The following is a 19,234-nucleotide window of genomic DNA, read 5'->3' on the forward strand; positions in this document are numbered from 1 at the left end:
GAATAGTGCAACAATGAATGAATGGAAACCCAAAATCTCTGTAAATGTTTATGAAAATTAATAAAATATAATTATAGAAAAAAAAAACCCAACATGAGTCAACTATGAGTCAGTTCCACTAGATGGTACATTAACAACAACCAGCATGTAGCTATTAAAATAGATAATTCTTTTTTCAATAGCTTCACTATGTCCTAAAATGTCTGGAGTTGTCTTTCTTCTGGAAGAAATGAATTCAATCCAAATTTGGAACAGAAGTTACAATAGGTCCTGGATCAAAGGTGACTCCAAAGTTAGTTGAGGCTACATGACATCTAAAAATATAACTCAAATACAAACCCCAATTTCATACAATTAAATTTCATATAGTCCCAAATTCTAAGTTCTTTGGGAAAATTGGAAGATCTGACAATGAGGTTCTTGTATTCCTGAATGACAGCACTCATTAAAGCTGATGATCAGCTTTAGATTTGCCATAAAACAACACCTGAGATCATGTCTTATAGAGCTTGAATTCCCATCTCCATTCTGAATAGAAGATAGATGCTCCTTTGTTATGCTTATTTTACCTTATATTATTACACCATACTCAAAATCATTGAGAAGTTGCCTGTTGCCATTGTTAGTTGTCGTCGAGTTAAATATGACCCTATGAAGGACAGACCTGAACCTTGTCCTATCCAGGCCGTCACATCATCTTAAACACACTTGAGGTCTTTGCTGCAGTCAATGTGTCAATCCATCTCATTGGGGCTCTTCCTTTTTTTACTGCCTCCTCTTCTCTCCAAGGAATAGCCAGCCTTGCCTTGCAACACATCCAAAGCATGAAGGCCAAAGCTTCATCATCTTTTCCTCCAAGGAGCACTCTGACTGCACTTTCTCAATAACTAATTTGTTCTTGTGAAAGTCTGTAAGGTATTCAGTAATCTTTTCCAGCACCACAACTCAAAAGCATTGATTCTTCTTCTGTCATCCTTATCCACTGTCCACTACTGTGATGCATAGCAGGTGATTGAGAAGACCAAGGCCTGAAACACTGCATATATACCAATAATTCATTTCACTATTAATCACCTATGTACCCATTTTTTTCTATCTTGCAACTCAGTTGAGCTCTGAAGACAACTTTGTTTCACTTTGACTAATGTCAGGTCTGTTTGACCACAACTTGGCACTCATTTGGCCTTATTTAGCTGTTGTGCAGTGTTCTGACACCCTACTAACCAACATTGGCCTAAAGACAAAAATTTGACAAGGTCAATAGAATGTATTTTATTTTCACTGTGTGTGTATGTGTATATACACACATACTCACACACACACATTCACACATTATAATAAAACATTTTGCTGAGTGAAGTGATATTTATCCCTGGAAACTCCAACTTATTGAAAATTAAATGGATTTAGTTGCTTTTATATTTTAGTTGATGTTGCCTGTACAGTTTGAGCATGTTGTGAGGAGAGGCTATTTCTAGAAAAGGATATTAGGCTTAGAAAGACGGAACAGCAAAAGACAAGAAGATCCTCAACGAGATGAATTGGCACAGTGACTATAACAATGGGCCCAAATATGCTAGCACTTTTGAAGTATGTACAGGATAAGATATAGTTCAGATTTGGTATCCATAGGGTTGCTATGAGTAATATTTAATTCAATGACATCTTACAACAACGTTGATTAGAGAGGAACAACATACTTGGAAAAGTAGAAGGTCCATAAAAAAAAGACCCTCAATAAGATGAATTGATACCGTGTTTGCAGAAATGGACTCAGGAATATCAGAAATTATACATATGGAGCAGGACAGGAGAGGATTCAGCCCTGTTGTGCACAGGGTCACTATGAGTCATATTCAACTCAACGGCACTAAACAACAACAACTTGATATCTTTTTAAGTATGATGATACAGTAAGTCAATTTAAATAGAATCAAGATCTATTAGTAATACAAAAAAGTAGAGAACTAGTTATTCAAATAAGAACCTTTCCTCAAAACAAAATTATACCAATTATAGTCAAATGAAAACTTAGCATTACTTATCTAAAATACAAAAGAACATATCAAGATATATTTAAGAATGGCATTCTATTAAGCAGTGAAAGAAAAATAGTAAAATCTAATCTTAGGTTCAAAAAAATGATATGACAGTCGGATAGAAAACACTAGTATGTTTCTTCGCAAATAATTTTCACCAAATGAAGCAGTAATATTATTACTCAAAACAATCATTTACACAATTTATATTTTGAAAAAATTGTATTTCAATTAACACTTGGTTATTTTAAGACTGTATATTCATAAGCAACGGAAATGGAAAATTTTTAATCTAGTTATCAGGTTTAAAATAATCACAATTTCGATAATCTATGTACTTTGAAGACAGATACGATTTTCAGTCTTTATTTAATGGAAAATTATTTGTCCAATATTTATACAAACTATTTGTCCAATATTTATACAAATAAGTGTGTGCTTATAGCTTTGAGAAGGGCTATGGTCTTCCATTTCTTCAGTATTCATTTATTTCTATTTACAAGTACACCATCAAAATTTAACCATCTCAAAGAACACCTTGATAATTTTAAAAGCATGCTTCTACTTAACAGTCAGACTACTGTTGACAAAGGAGATAAGCCTACATGAAGGAGAGGTCTAACTGTAAAAGAATATAAAATGTAGTTGATTCCTCCTATTACCGTATGATATGACTGCAGTGCACATAAAAAGAAGGAAAAGTATATAGTGAAAGAATAACTAGTTATAATCCCCACTTTTTACCATTTTAACATCTTTCCATTGTAGGTATTTATCAAAAATAGACTAATAGTGACTTTCTCTTCATTTTACTCCTAGGATAATTTTTACTAAAGGTCGCAATCCTTATGGCATTCGACATTTAACTGGAAAAAATTAAAAACATCTTACCATAAATAGAGAAAACCACTAAGGGTGAAGAGGTTGGTGACAAGATGAGCTGAGAAGGTAGAAAGAAACTCAATTATCAAATATCAGGCAGAGTTCTCTCAAGTCACACTGAGTTTGGAACTACTCCAAGAATGAATAGAATAATTTTAATATTTTAAGTCTTCCTTAGAAACAGACACTTTCTATATTCTTCAAATATAATGATTATTGCCTAAACTACTACGTAACAATGGGCACAAAAATCAGAGTTGATTTGAAACCATATAGTGATATATGTTGTTGCATACTGTTGAGCTGGAACCAACTCATAGCTGACCCTTCAGCAGATTCTCACACACAGTAACAGAAAAATCAAAGATAAGGAGTAAATCACAAAGGAGTACATCATGCAGAAGCAATAAATCAAACAATCAAACAGGAGACTGACCATATTTCTCTCATAGAGCCACTGGTGTATTTGAACTGCGTACCTTTGTGTCAGCAGTTCTTTCCATTTAAGTCTCACCAAAGCTCCATATTATGATATATAAGAGTTGGAATTCCTAAGTGGTACAAACAGTTCGGTTGTTAACCAAAAGGAAGTTTGAGTCCATCCAAAGGAGTCTCTGAAAGCATTACAATCTACTTCTAAAGAATCAGCCACTGAAAAATTTATGGATCATAGTTCTACTCTAATTATATTGGGTTACCATGAGTTGAGATTGAATCCATGACAACTTCTAAAGATAATGAAATGTGTGATTGTTAAACGCAGGTAAGCACAAAGAGGAAAATTTAGCAAAATTTAGCTATCCTGAGCAGCTGGATGGAAAATGATGCCATTAGCAAGTTGAAAAATACAAGAAAGGTGATATTGAGAGTTGTTTTAGACTTTTAATACAGGTCAGTTGTACTTACTTTATCCTAGATAGTCATTGTTTTTATTGTTGTTACATGCTACCGAGTTGCCTGAAACTGATAGCGACCTTATGCACAGCAGTTCTAGACCCTGCACTATTCCAAGCCAGTCTCACGGACTTTTATACACCTACCCCCATTGCCCCAGTTACTGTATCATATCAGTCGATCTCTTCCAAGGTCTTCCTCTCCTGCGCTGTACCTCCACCATTCCAAGCATGATCTGAGAAAACAATGAGGCAACCAAATATAGTCATCTGCTTGTTGCCGTATGTGAAGGTCAGGAGACAGATGTGGGCTGGTGATTCAGAACCACATTTGTGATGTCCCCCTTTGCTCTAACATCCAGTTTACTCTTCAGTCTTACTTACAAGTTCTTTAGCCACCTTCACTTTCTTTTCTTCTCCCTTTTCCTATTTTTAGCTATTTATCGCAGGGGGAAAATTGTTCTCCATTTAATGTATTAACTTTGTAACTGATCCTTGATATAAAACTTCCTGCAAATAAATCTATTCTAATATCACAACCAAGCAAAATTCTACTGAAGATTATCCAGAAACTACTGTAATACTACATCAACAGACATTAAAGTTAGGCTTAGAAAAGGTCATGGCACTAGAGATATTATCGTCAACGTCAGACGTATCTTGGCAGAAAGCAGAGAGTACTAGAGGAATGTCTATCTGTGTTTTATTGACTATGCAAAGACTGTGTGGATACCAATAAATTATGGCTGACCTTGAGCAAAAAGGGAAACCCAAAACATTTGATTGTGCTTATGTGAAACCTAGAAAAGAACAGGACACAGTCCTGTTACAATCCTATAACAAAGAACAGGACACAGTCCTCAGAACAAAGCAGGGAAACACCTCATGGTTCAAAATCAGGAAAGGATTACATCAGGGATGCATCCTGTATCCATACCTTTTAAAATCTAAATGCAAAATAGATAATTCAGGAGGCTGGGCTTTATCAGAAGGCATGTCTCTTCAGGAACCAAGGAAGAATTATCAATAGCCTGCATTATGTAGAAGACACAATCTTGCTTGCTGAAACTGAGGAGGACCTGAAGTTCTTGCTTCAGAAGGTCAAGGACTGTACTCTTCAATATGGATTGAAGCCTACATCAAGAAGACAAAGATTCTCACCACTGGGCCAATTGATAGATAGAAAGAAAATTGAAGTTGTTATCAATTACAGCTTTCTGGGCTCCACAATCAGCACTTGAAAAATTTGCTGTCAGAGACCTCCCCAGAGTACTGAGAAGCAACAATGTCAGTCTACAGACTAAGGTATGCCTAATCAGGCCATGGTCTTTGCAATTACTTACTATGCATCAGAGAACTTGACAACAATTAAGGATGACAGTAGAAGAATTGAAGCCTTTGAGTTGAGGTGCTGCAGAAGAGTCTTGAACATACCATGGACCACCAAGAAAACAAATAAGTCTATCTTGGAGAGGGTAAAACCAAGTTTCTCCTTGGAGACTAGGATTTTGAAGTTTCATTTCACATACTTTGGGCATGTGACCAGGCCTTGGAGAAGGACATTATGCTTAGAAGGGTGGAGGTACAGCACAGGAGAGGAAGACCTCAGAAGAGATTGACTGATACAGTAACTGGGGCAATGGGGTTAGGTGTATAAAAGTCAGTGAGACTGGCTTGGAATAGTGCAGGGTCTAGAACTGCTGTACATAAGGTCGCTATGAGCTACAGGCAACACACTTTCACATAACAACAATAAAAACAATGGCTATCTAGGATAAAGTAAGTACAACTGACCTGTATTAAAAAGCTAAAACAACTCTCAAAATTTTCATGTTTCTCACTGTACACTGCCCTCCAACTGAATCTGTTTTCCTTAAGCACCAATACTTAAATAGATTTCTAATTTAAATTTCTGATTTTCCTACCTTATTTTGGAGTATTATTTAAAAATCAATTTATTTCCTTTCCAATGCTTGTGCACTGTTTTTCAGTAAAGTTATGTGTTAATTAGATTTAGCTAGATTGGAAGCCAAGTATCATTCAGAAAATTGCTATTCATAGACCTATGGAGCAATACTTTACAAATTGTGATGATGAAATTAAAGTCTTCAAGACACTTTTTAAAAACAAAGTTCTCTCTTCAAACTTGATTACTTTCTATATGTGTCTTAGAGAGTTTCTGGGGGGGAAAGTTATAGAAGTCCTGGAGCAAAGTTTACTACATTAAAAAAATATAACTCTCATTAGGAATGGGAAAGATCCAGTGTGAAAAACAATGTAAATGAACTTTGTAAATAAACCAGCATAAATAATTTTTTAAATATATATATATATCCCATCTGGACCAAAATGAAACATAAATTTAAATTAGCTGAAAGTCATTTTCCACCATTATCCATTCGCTTTTAAACGTGTCTTCTGAAACTCTACTATAATATACACCATTTTTGAAACATGTTCATAAAGTTACAGAATCTAATAGACTTTATTGTGAGCCACATTCAATTCAATATAAGTCTATGTAAGTCATCTAGACAAGGCTATATTCATTTAAATAACATAAAGGCAATGATTGCAATAACTTCCATGTATATTTTCACAGTAGTAAACATGTAAAATAGGAAGAAATGCAATATTTAAAGAAATTACGATAGGACTCTTAAGTTCTGCATAAATGGCAAACGGGGGATACACACACACCCATACACACATACACATCACCTAGCCTTAATTCCTACCACGATGGTGGCATGGTCTTCAGCAAATTGTGCTGATAACTCAAAGGGAACGTACCTCCAGTAGTTCAAATTCACCAGAAGCTCTGTAGGAGAAAGAAGGAGAGGACGATGGGCAGTCTCTTCCCTTCTGGATTTCTTTACAGCCTCAGAAACTCAATGGAGGGTGTTTGTGTGAGTCAGAACGGACTTGACAGCAGTGAGTTAGGCTTGTAAGTTTATTAATTAAGGCTATATTCTTTTTCTATTAATGTAGTAAATTGCTTAATGAAACATTTCTCAAGATAGTCTCAAGATGAATGAGTTCTCTGAGGATGTTTAAACTGTGTTCATTTTGATGACAGTTTTTTAAAAAAACGAGTAGAGTATATTCTATATTGTCTGAACACTCACTCAATTTTACTGGTATCATTCATCTATTTATAAAGTCTGGATAAAGCAACTTATCTAATAGTGATGCACTTAGCATTGGAGCTAATGGTAATGTGTTGTTGTGTACCATACAGTCAGAGTCAACCCATAGCTGACCCTCTGGCGAGTTTTGAGAGGCAGTTAATCCCATGGGAAGAAAATGCCCATCATTCTCCTGTGGAGAGGCTGGTGGCCTCAAACCATGAGCCTTCAGGATTGCAGCACAACCTCTTGCCACTACACCACTGATACTCCCCAATGGTAATGTAGATTAAGTGTTTCTTTAGACTACTTAAGGAGAGTAAAATGATCATTTGAACTGCTATACCATCACTTTCTCTAACACAAGAAGAAACACTGAAAAAGTTACTCTATTGCTTGTCTCTTTAAATTTCTGTGTTTTAGGTTTATGATTCTGGAGATAGTGATGTGACAAGAAAATATCATATTATTTTATCCTGACATAATTCTTAGAAGACGGAATTGATATTTTGAGGGAAACATCCTAAAGGGTTAGGGTAGGCAAGAAGGACTTGGAATGGGACAGGGTCCTTTATTTTAAAGTGATTTATCCTCTAAATCGTTCAACCTTTATAATTACAACCATTGCTATAACTATATAATTATATTTCCAAAAATTACCTTTTTAGAGATAATAAGCACTTTCATTTTGAATTAAATCAGGAAACTTTAGCATATGCTAGTTCTTATCAATTTTCTCTGCATTCTACATAAATTCATGAACATTTCTTAAGTGTCCTTCAGGAGTCACATTATTATGTACTGGACAAAAACATGATTAAATACATGAAATAGGTAAATTTTAAGTGATGGAGAGAAAAAAGCCAATGCAAAAGTTTCCTAAAATTACATATATATGAAAAACTCTGGTTAAGGCATTTGGCTGCTAGCCAAAAAAGTCAACCGTTTGGACCTAACAACTGTTCTCGATTAGAAGGGGTAATACCACTAAAGAAGATATATGAACAAAATATAAAGTTTTGCTAATTACGTTAAGTTTTACATTAAACTAAAAGAAAAGCAAAAAAAAAAAGGGAGGGGAGATGTGAAGTGCTGTGGGCAGCAACATTTGCATTTATTATGGCCACTTAAACAGCTCACTGAGAAAAACATCCAAATAGTCTGAACAGAATAGTCACAACCTGAACAATAGGCAGTATCATGCAAATGGAGGAAAGACTGAAGCTGCCAGTAATTAATTCCATTTTATTTGGATCCACAATCAACACCCATAGAAGCAGTAAAAAAAAAAAAATAAAAATAAAAATAAAATAAAATGATCTATGCTTTGGGCCATCATGCAAAGATTTCCATAAAATGCTAAAAAAATGTGGATGTCACTCTAAAGACAAATGTGGCCTCATGTAAGCCATAATATTCCTATTGCTTTCTCAGCATGTGAAAGCTGAACCTTTGATGCCTTTGAATTATGATGTTGGTGAAGAATAAAGAAGAAACAAATCAATCTTGGAAGAAATACAACCAGAGCGCTCCTCTGAGGCAAAGACAGTGAGGTTTCATCCCTCATATTTTGGCATGTTATCAGGAACGGTCAGTCTTTGGAAAACTGCATCATGCTTATAAAAGTAGAAGGTTGGTGAAGTAGAGGAAGACCCTGAATGAGATAATGACTGCAGCTTAAGCACAACAGAGATCATGAGAATTGAACATGGTCTGACAAAATTTCAATCTGCTGTATGCATAATCAGTAAGTTGTTGTTCTTAGGTGTCATCGTATTGAGCATGACCCAGTGATCCTATGAACAAAAGATCTGTTCTATCCTGCACCATCTTCACACTTCCTGACACACTGACATTGCAGCAGTCACCATGTTAATCCACCTGGTAGAGGGTCTTCCTCTCCTTCGCTGACCCTCCACCCTTCCCACCATCATGTCCTTCTCCGAGGAACAGCCCCTCCTAGCAACATGCCCGAAGTATGTGAAGCAAAGCCTCATAATTTTTGCCTGGAAAAAGCAATCAGGCTGCATGCTCTCCAAGATATATCTATTTGTTCTCTTGGCTATCCGTGGGATGTTCAGTACTTTTCTCCAACACCTGTCAACAGCTTCATCACGCTTAGATTCACCATTAACACACTTAGCCACAAAATAAAGAGACATGCTGCACTGGGAAAATCTGCAGTTAGGTACCTTTTTAAACTACCGAAAAGCAGTAATGTTGGTTTGAAGACTAAAGTGCCTCTGATTCAGGCCATAGTCTTTCTGATTACTAGCTATGCATCTGAGACCTGGACAATAAATAAGGATGACAGAAAAAGAATTGACACCTTTGAGCTTTGGTGTTAATTATGGATCAATATGAGTTGGAGTCAATTCAACAGTACCCCTCCCCCCCAAAAAAAAGTATGAGCAATAAGGTATCTGAGGGAAAAAATCATTTCCATGTAAGGAAAGTGTATGCAAGTACAAAGATACTAAAATGGGAGTGTGTCCTGGAGCTATGCTTGAGAAAGCAGGACTGGTGCAGAGAAAGTAAGAGGCAAAATAGGTCATAGGAGTCAGAACGTGTAGAGACAGGACCACAGGAAGGGCGGGCTTTTTACTGTGTTCTTTCCACTGCCCTCAGGATAAATAAACATGGACTCTCACTGTTAACCCCTTCCCCTCAGTGTAGCTCATGCATTTTTATTTATGCTGAAACTATGAGAAGGCATCACACTGTCTCTTGCTTCCAGATCTCTGCACATGCTAGTCCTGTCTGCTGTTGTTATGTGCTTTTGGGTCAAATATGACCCCATTCAGATTCTATGAACAATAGTTCCGAACCTTGCCATATCCTGAATCTTCCTTCACATTCAACAGTTATCATTCAGATGTCTTTCCTAGCCACTAATTAAGTGTATATTTTTTTTGTGCTGAAGTAATTATTGTATTAAGAAGAGAGGATTAGAATGGGATACAAAGTGCACCCTAAAAGAGGCTTATATAAACTCATGGAACCTCAGCACTAGGCACTGTGTTTTCTTGTGGAAAGCTCATCTGGGACACAGCATCCAGCCTACACCACCCAGTCACCATCCAGCTGTCCATAACTGAGAATATAAAGGATCCTGGCCCATTACTCACCAGTTTCTGAAAAACCACACTGTATACCTAAGGTCATGTGAATCATTCCCCTGATTGATCTGAATGTCTGGGAGACCTTCTAGTGAATTACCAAATCCAAGGGCTGTAGAGGATTTGGGGAACAGAGTCACAGATGGAGTTGTTAATGTTAGAAAGTATGGACTTGAACAGCTGGTTAAGCGTTTGAGAATAAGTTGATCTGAGACGTCTGTAAATAGTCTGCTATTAATACGTTGTTGTGTGCCGTCAAGTCGCTTGCGACTCATAGCAACCCTATGTACAACAGCCCTAAACTCCCCTCTGTCCTGTGCCAATCGCACTGTCTCTGACACTCCCATCCCGATTATCCCAGTCACTGAATCAATCCAGCTCATAGAGGGCCTTCCCCTCCTGTGCTGTCCCTCCACCCTCCCAAGCATGATGTCCTTCTCCAAGGACCGGTCTCTCCTCACAACATGTCCAGAGTGTGTTAGACGGAGCCTCAGAATCCTTGCCTCCAAGGAGCCACCCGGTTTAACCCTTTCCAGTTTGTTTTCCTAGCAGTCCATGGTATTCTCAATACTCTTCTCCAGCACCACAGCTCAAAGGCATCAATGCTCCTATCCTCCTTGGTCATTGTCCAACTCTCTGATGCATAACAGGTGATTGCAAAGACCATGGCCTGTATCAGACGCACCTTAGTCTCCAGAGAGACACCATTGATCTTCAGTACTTTGGAGAGGTCCCTAACAGCAGACTTTCCCATGGCAATGTGCCTTTTAATTTCCTGGCTGCTGGTGCCAAGACTGTTGACGGTGGAGCAAAGCAAACTAAAGCTGTGCACAATCTCAATCTCTTCACCATTCGTCCTGATGCTGCCAATTGGTCCAGTGGTGAGAATCTTTGTCTTCTTGACATTGAGCCTCAATCCAAATTGTAGGCTGCAGTCCTTGACCCCCTGCAGCAGGTGCTTCAGGTCCTCCTCAGTTTCAGCAAGCATGGTTGTGTCATCTCTGAGCCAATCTCGCCTTCTCTGACACACTTGATCCCATTGCCACAGCCACTGTGTCAATCATCTCATCCAAGGTCTTCCTCTTCCGCACTGACTCTATACCCTTCCAAGCATGATATTCTTCTTCTAGGAATGGTTCAGCCTGGCAATACGCCCAAAGTTTGTGAGACAGAGTTTCAAATTCTTGCCTCCAAGAAGCAAACTGGTTTTGCCCACTCCAGGACAGACTTTTTTTCTCTTGGCGGTCCATAGTATGTCCAATACTCTTCTCCAACACCACAACTCAAAGGCGTCCCTTCTTCTCTTCTCTTTACTCATTATCCAGCTCTCAGATACAGAGTAAGCAACTGAAAAGACTATGGTCTGGAGCAGCCATACCTTAGTTTTTAAGCTGATATCATTGCTCTTTCACTCTCTGGAGAGATCCCTGACAACAGATTTTCCCAACACAACTCATTTTTTTTTTTTATTCCCTGCCGAAAGTGTTGACTGTGGCTCCAAACAAGATGAAATCATTAACAACCTCAATCCTTATTCCATCTATCATGTTACTGTCTTTGGGCCCAGTGGCGAGGATCTCTTTTTTTCTTAATGTTGAGATATAATCCATATTGAAGGCTGCCGTGCTTGATCTTCTTCAGGAAATGCTTCGAGTTCTCCTCAGTATCACACCATAAATCCTTTTTTCCTGTTTGGGGAAATACCTCTAGGTATTCCTACTTCCACAAACCTTTCTACACACTTTATGTCCCCAACTGAGTCAGATGTCCTCCATAAGTTTACGAAAAATTTAGACTCATCTCTATCATAACCCTTATTACATCATACTGAATTTGGCTAGTTACATATGTGTTGAGACTATTTATCACATCTACATACAGGATGACAGGTTTGAAAAAACTCTATTGCTAAACCATTCAGTAAAAGGTATAGATTTTCCCCTATCTCTAAAGCAACTTAGTGTAAAACATGTTGACTTTACCAATGAAATAAGAAAGGCTAACTAACTTAATCAAGTTTTACCTTGCCAGATCCTCCCAGTAGAATAGAACTAGGATATTAAAATAAGTAAAGTACAAAGGCACTTCTTTTTATTTGTTCTCGGTGGCATTATCCATTAAATCTTTCTTCCTCTGTCTTCTCTACTTAATAAAATAAAGGCCACAGGGAACCAGAAGCAAGTAATCAAAGTAGAGCACAATGTCTCCCTCTCTTTCCAAACAGATCTTCCTTAGTATTTTAGAAAAGAAAAGCCTGGGGAATCAGACGCTGTCAGCAGGTGAGGGAAATAGTGCTTTTAAGTACTTTGATGTCAAGCTAAACTGAAACCAATGAACCAGTACAAACGTCAAAAGGGTCTAAAAATATAGACTCAAAATTGAAAAATCCAAGTGATATCAAACAATCTTCTAAGCAAAATATGTGTATGCTTTTATATGCATATATGCAATTATTGTTAATTATCCCTTTTTACTTTTCATTATGGTTTGAGTTAAAGATTACAGAGGTATTCCATTTAACCACCCCTACACGTTTTGTTTCATGGAACTGAGTACCACCCCCACATTGAATAATCATCTTCTCCACTGACTTTCCAGGCTCTCACTTCTATCCTTCTCTCTACCTTCATCCTTCCTACCTCCCAAGCCTTAGCCCTAGATAAACACTCTTCCTGTGATCATATATGGCTGGGCGTTATTGTGTTAGATAACTCCCTCATTTTTTGTTCATCCCACACATCTGCCGTATGTTCAACTTAAAGTTGCAGCACGTAGATGAGGTTAGTTCCAGGCACAAAAGATGGTTGAGCGGGGCTCCATTTTAGTCTCTGGGGTTCCAATTTCCTTCAAGTTAGTAGGTCATGCCATTATGATGATTTTGAGATTTTGTTTACATCTGTCTTCTACTCCATCCAGGACCTTCTGTTGTTACCAATTTTAGGACTGTTCGCAGTGGTAACCAGGCACTAACTAGATCTTCCAGTCTCCATCATGACAGTTGAAGACTGAGAGGTCCCTTGGTTCTACAGACCAATTGTTTACATGAATCTTTCATTTGATTTTCTTCACTCTTCTTACAACTAAGATGACCTAGCTTCAACTTCCCAGTTGCTATGTGGAGTGTAGAACACCAACCTATGGGCTATGTTATACCAACTGACCTTGGTATCCCCTGATACTATGGTCCTGAAGTGTCATGACCAGTGACTCATTTCCTCAAGGAGTTGGTTATGGTTAGGAGGTTTACATAATACTGTCCCTGGTTGGCAATCCTAACTGTATCTATATATTTGTAGCACACACAAATATTCATGGTAAGTTATCATGTACAAAACTTATGCATGATCAAGGAAAAAATATTCTGTTAATTCTAAAAGAAGACAATAGAAAGTGGAAGTGGTACAATTATTTATCATTTTTATTTTAGGTTCCTCTAAAGCTTTTTCCGCGATTCTGACATTTGGCTAATATATCAAATTTAATGTGCTAATATAGATAATATAGAAATGGGTTTTCTAACATGTATACCAATTAGAATTCACTCGTGCTTTAGACCTTAATATCCATAAAATGAGACAGTGGAAATGTCCCAGAATTATAGCAACAAGAGTTTAATAATAGACTAGCTCTATGTTAAAAGCTGAAAATGCAACTTTAAACCAAATATGGAGTATAAAAGGTTTCCAGGAAATGTACTATTATCGGTTAAAATAAAGTGTGTTCTCATATGGGTAACAAGCTAATTTAGTAAGGAATTACCTTGCCTACTCAGCCCTAATATGAATTCTGTTTTACTTCTTCCCAGATATACACAGCTGCCACCTTCTGGCTAATAAAAATTGCCACATAGTTTATTTGTGGCATCAATTCATTTTGTTCTGTTCTGTCTGGTATTGCTCAACATTCCAACATTCAAAGTTTCTTCTTATTACATTGTGATTTCCCCAATTGGAGTCCTATATAAAGATAAAGCATCAGGTTCTGCTATGAAGGATAATTAGATTACTGTATGGTATTGACAGTTAGTAGTAAAAACTATCGTAAGCCAACAAAGCTAGTAGCTGAGAACTAACTAGAATCTGGTTACTAGTCAGTCTGACATTCTCTTTAACTCTATTGACTCATAAAACTCTCCATAGGTGCTATATTTCTATGCTTAGTTCTTCAATCTTCCCTTCCAATAAATCCATCTTATGCAAAAGTCAGTTGAAATTAGCATCTTTTGCTACAGTACAGTAGATAACACAGTCAGACTTGAGTTTTCTCCCTTGATTGATTACAGTTACTCAGTGTTGGAGAGGTCATTAGAATCTTTGTTGTTATTGTTGTTGTTGTTTTTATGCTTCAGTTACATTTCTTTAAATCTCTTAAAAAGTTAAATTACACTGCCAGTGCAGAACTATTTTATGAGAAGTCTGGGAAAATTAACAAAATCTTCTAACAAAAGAATGAAACACTATCTGCAAATTATACAATGCTGTGGAAGAAAACAAGGAAGACTTGAAGCAATTACTCATAAAGGTCAAAGACCTTTTGTATTAATTGCACCTGAATGTGAAGGAAGTAAGAAAAAAAATCACAATTGGATTGATAAGCATCATTATGATATATTGGGGGGAAATTACAATGTCATACTCTTTGAATCAATAGTCATCATCTATAAGAACAGCAGCCACAAAATCAAATAATAAATTAAACTGGCAAAATCTGCTGTAAAAGGTCTCATTAATGTTTTTTAAAGTGTAGATACAATTTAGGTGATCAGAGTTAACTAGAACAAAAATACAGTCTTTTCAATCACTTCATAGTATGTGGAATCAGATAACAAAAAGGGAGAACATTTGAACTGTGGTATTGAAGAGTAAATAAATATGTTATGTAGAAAAATAATATATAATTGACTGCCAAAAGAATGAACAAATCAGTTTTGGAATAATATAACCAGAATGTTTATTAGAAGCAAGAATAGTAATAAGTAGCAAAATAAGCAAATAGTAGATGACTGTGGCCCAATGAGAGGATTGGATAACCAGAATGTTTATTAGAAGCAAGAATAGTAATAAGTAGCAAAATAAGCAAATAGTAGATGACTGTGGCCCAATGAGAGGATTGGATAACCAGAATGTTTATTAGAAGCAAGAATAGTAATAAGTAGCAAAATAAGCAAATAGTAGATGACTGTGGCCCAATGAGAGGATTGGATAGCGTGTCATATGTTAAATAAAGAAAATGGTACCCTTTGGGTCAGTCATCAGAAAATCATTGCCATGAGGTCAGAATCAACTCATAGCTAACTTTCCAGTGGGTCTAAATTGTACAAGAGGAGACTTTCCATCTTTCTCACACAGAGCAGCAGGTGAATTCAGATAGCCTGCCTTTCAATTGACAGTTCAAGTCCTTGCCATTGGGCCACCAGAGCTCCCTAAAGCATAGAGAATCATAATGTGAAATGGAGTAGTTTTTCCATCCCACCTAGCTGAAATTTAGCAGTACCACCATGGAAGAACAGATGTGTCCTTTGGACCTGAGATTCCCAAGTAAATCAGAGATGAAGAAATGAGACAGTAGTCCAGATGGTGGCAGTGGTGGCAACAGTGGCAATAAAGGTGATGGAGAATCCACAGATCAGTGTGAGGCACAGCTGAGCTGGAGCTACCACCCTTGGAGACAGACCTAATTGTATTCAGGCTAAGCCAACTGGAGGAGTGGGGATGACACGTAAATGGCATATCTCAAGAGCAATATAACCCTTGGCCAAGCAGGCCACAGGCCCAGGCAACAAAGCCAAAAGTCCAGGAGAAACCTGCCTGTGAGCACATCTGAAGAAAGGCTATTCTGATTGAAGAGCTGAATCCTGAATATTTTCAACATGAATTATAACATGCTACTTCCCTAAGAAACCCTATAATTGTCAATATCATCTTTGAGTTGTGCTTGTCCATTGTAGTAAATCATTGAACTTTCTGGTGGTCTAGTGGATAAGGGGCCACGTTACCAATTCAAAGGCAGGCAGTTCTAGTCCACTAGTTGCTCCCTGGGAAAAAAAAGTTGGTCAACCTTCTCCCAAGCAATTTATAGCCTCTGAAAAGCCACTGGAGGGTCAACTATGAGTTGCTTCTAACCCAACAGCACACAACAACAACAACTGTAGAATAGGGGTGTCCTGGTGGTTCGTAGAGAGGTTATACTGCCAATCAGGTCACACTCCTCTGGTGGCTCTGCAGGAGGAAGATGAGCAATCTCCTCTGGTGAGATTTTTGGCCTTGAAAATCTGCTGGAGGGTCTGCTATGAGTTGGAAACCTACCTGACAGAAATGAGAAAGTGCAGTAGTGAGGAACACGAGAGGGAGGCTTGGTGCTGATATTGTTAGACAGTTGTGGAGTGTGGGGGAATGTCTAATCTCATAGGAATTGGCTTTGTGCTGTTGGTTGCATTCTTCCTCTTTCTGAAGTTAGTGGAATCAGACAATGTCACCCCATACCTACTACATTCTTTTTATCCTGGACAATATATTGTTCTGTCACACATAGGATTGGGATGAATCAGAGCTGACTGACTTAAGGCAACTAACAGCAATAAATGGATTTTTTTAAACCAAGGGATATAACCAAGACAGGTAAAAATACATTCATTTCAAAAGTAGTTTCTCTAAACCTTAGCATTTGAGAATTTGGACCAGTGCAGACAACCTCTAACCTCTTTCCAGCATATTATCAATAGGTGAAGATATTTTTGGTTGCTTTATCTGGGGAGAGCTGGGATGACTGCAACTATTATGTAGTGAGTAGAGACCAGTGATGCTGCTAAACACCCTAAAACATACATAACAGTCCTGACAGTAAATAATTATCCTCCCACACATGTTTGCAAGGGTGAGGGGACAGCGCAGGAGAGGAAGACCCCAGATGAGATGGATTGATACAGAGACTGGAGCAATGCCTATGCTAATGTCGGAGTCAGTGAGACTGACGCAGAACAGGGAGGGATTCAGAGCTGCTGTACAGAGGGTCACTATGAGTCCCACATGACTCAACAGCACATAAAAACAACAACGAAAGAGGCAAGGTTGAGACTCTCCATTAGAGTATTAAATTTATCTTAACTGATTGTTGGTGTAAAATCATAAAACACATGTAACAGGGTTATATTCTTTCACCATACTTACTCAATCTGTATGTGGAGCCAATAATATAAGAAACTGAGCTATGTGCCAAAGAAACAGGACATGTGGCAGACTAGTTAACAACATGTGATACACAAAATACACACCGTTGCTTGTTAAAAGCAAATAACTGAAGCACTTAATGAGAAAGATCAAAGTCTGTAAGATCAATATAAAGAAGAAAATGACAATTCCCCACAGCTGGACTAATAAGCAACATCATGATCTAAAGGGAAAACACTGGTTTTGCCATGGATTTCATTTCACCGGATCCACAATCAATGGAAACAGCAGTCAAGAAATCAAATAATATATTGCATTGGGAAAATGTGTTGTGCAAGATATCTTAGAGTATTAAAAGGAAAAGGTAATATTTTGCCTGATCCAAGACATGTTTTAGACTCCTTCAATGCACGCAGAAGTAGGACAATGAATAGACTAAATAGTTGACATATTTGAATTACAATGGCATTGAAGAACACTGAAGATACCATGAACTTGCAGAACAGTTAGTAATTCTGTCTTGGAAGTATAACAAGGATGCTTTTTAGATGGGAAGATGGTGAGACTGTGCCTGACTTACTTTTGGATATGCTATCAGCTATCAGGAGGAACATGTATCTGAAGAAAGACCTCATGTTCAGTGAAGAAGAGGGTCAGAAAAAAAAAGTATACTTTCAACAAGAAGGACTGACATAGAAGATGAAAGATGGATTCAAACATGGATATGATTGAGCAAATGGTGCAGAATCAGGCAGTGTTTCATTATGTTGTACTTATAGCTACTATGAGTTAGAACCAACCACTGGCACCAAACAACAATAATTAGAGATTAGATAATTGGTCACTGTGAAATGAATACCTTTCAATGATGTGAAATAAAAATTAAAGGAATTAAACCAGTCTAAAAGAGAGAGCTCTATTTCTTTCTTTCCAATGTGCTTTAAAAGAAAATCATGTTGGCATATGTCAATGACTTAATGGAAGTAAAACTAAGAATGTGCGTCATTTAAATAATTTAATATTATTTCCAATAATGTGTGTGCAGAAACGTTCTGATGTTACCTGCTCCAAGACTTCTTTATAGGTGATAGTCGCTTTAGTATTTGTAACAGGACTGTCATAGATGATAGCAATCTTATCTCCTTTACCATTTTCAATATGGCGATCGATGGCATTGTAGCAAATGTTAAGCATTCCTTCCACAAACCTGAAAAATAAGTGGATCATAAAAGTGAGTGATTCTTCTCAAAACACATTACTTCATAACTATGTTCCTATATTATTACTATAGCAAAGATTGCCTTATCACATTATTTCCCAGTGTGTGCTATGCCAGGCAATTATTGTTGTATATAAATTTTTAAGATAATATAGAAGTAAACATATTTCCTTTAATAAATGCATTTCTATTTTGATGTGTATAATGAAAAAATAGTTCTAGCACACAAAACAGAAACTTTATGGATTTCATGACTTAGGATGAAATCAGGATATAGAGAAGTAATTTACTTTATTAGTAGCATAAATTGTACATAGCACAACATGAGGGCATTAGGCTGATAAGACAAATGGTAGAATGTAGGATTGAAATTTCCTGCCACAAAATAATTGGAAAATTCAATTCTTTTGTGTAATAGCTAAAAATATAATTTTTATTTCAATGAGAAGTAATGTCTGAAATCATATGAAAAATAGATAAGCACTTCTCTGCTCTTTGAAATGTTTCATAATTTGAATAAATAATAGGCATATACATAAAGTTTTAATTAATTCTAAAAATACCCTTTATAATTCAGTACTTTTCCCTTTTACTTCATCAATGCCTTTCTTTAAGAAGACAAAATACATGTAGGTATATAGTGATGTTCTTTAAGGAAATATGTCTCATTTTTTTCAAAAGAAACCTGTTGTTGTTTGTTGTTGTTATGTGCCGTCGAGTCGCCTGCGACTCATAGCGACCCTATGTACAACAGCCCTAAACTCCGCTCTGTCCTGTGCCAATCGCAC

The 19,234-nt window shown here is 37.1% G+C and overlaps 1 protein-coding gene across 1 annotated transcript in view; it reads right to left on the reverse strand.

The window, feature by feature from the left end:
• Positions 1-19,234, reverse strand: part of ACSS3 (acyl-CoA synthetase short-chain family member 3) — a 285,831-nt gene that overhangs the window by 215,972 nt on the left and 50,625 nt on the right. Inside the window, exon 2 of the mRNA XM_006882583.1 lies at positions 18,290-18,434. Within this exon, the coding sequence (XP_006882645.1) occupies positions 18,290-18,434 (145 nt within the window). The remainder of the gene's footprint in view (positions 1-18,289; positions 18,435-19,234) is intronic.

The sequence above is a fragment of the Elephantulus edwardii genome, unplaced genomic scaffold (assembly GCF_000299155.1).
Source record: "Elephantulus edwardii isolate Elephantulus edwardi_28Jun2011 unplaced genomic scaffold, EleEdw1.0 scaffold00021, whole genome shotgun sequence".
Taxonomy (NCBI): domain Eukaryota; kingdom Metazoa; phylum Chordata; class Mammalia; order Macroscelidea; family Macroscelididae; genus Elephantulus; species Elephantulus edwardii.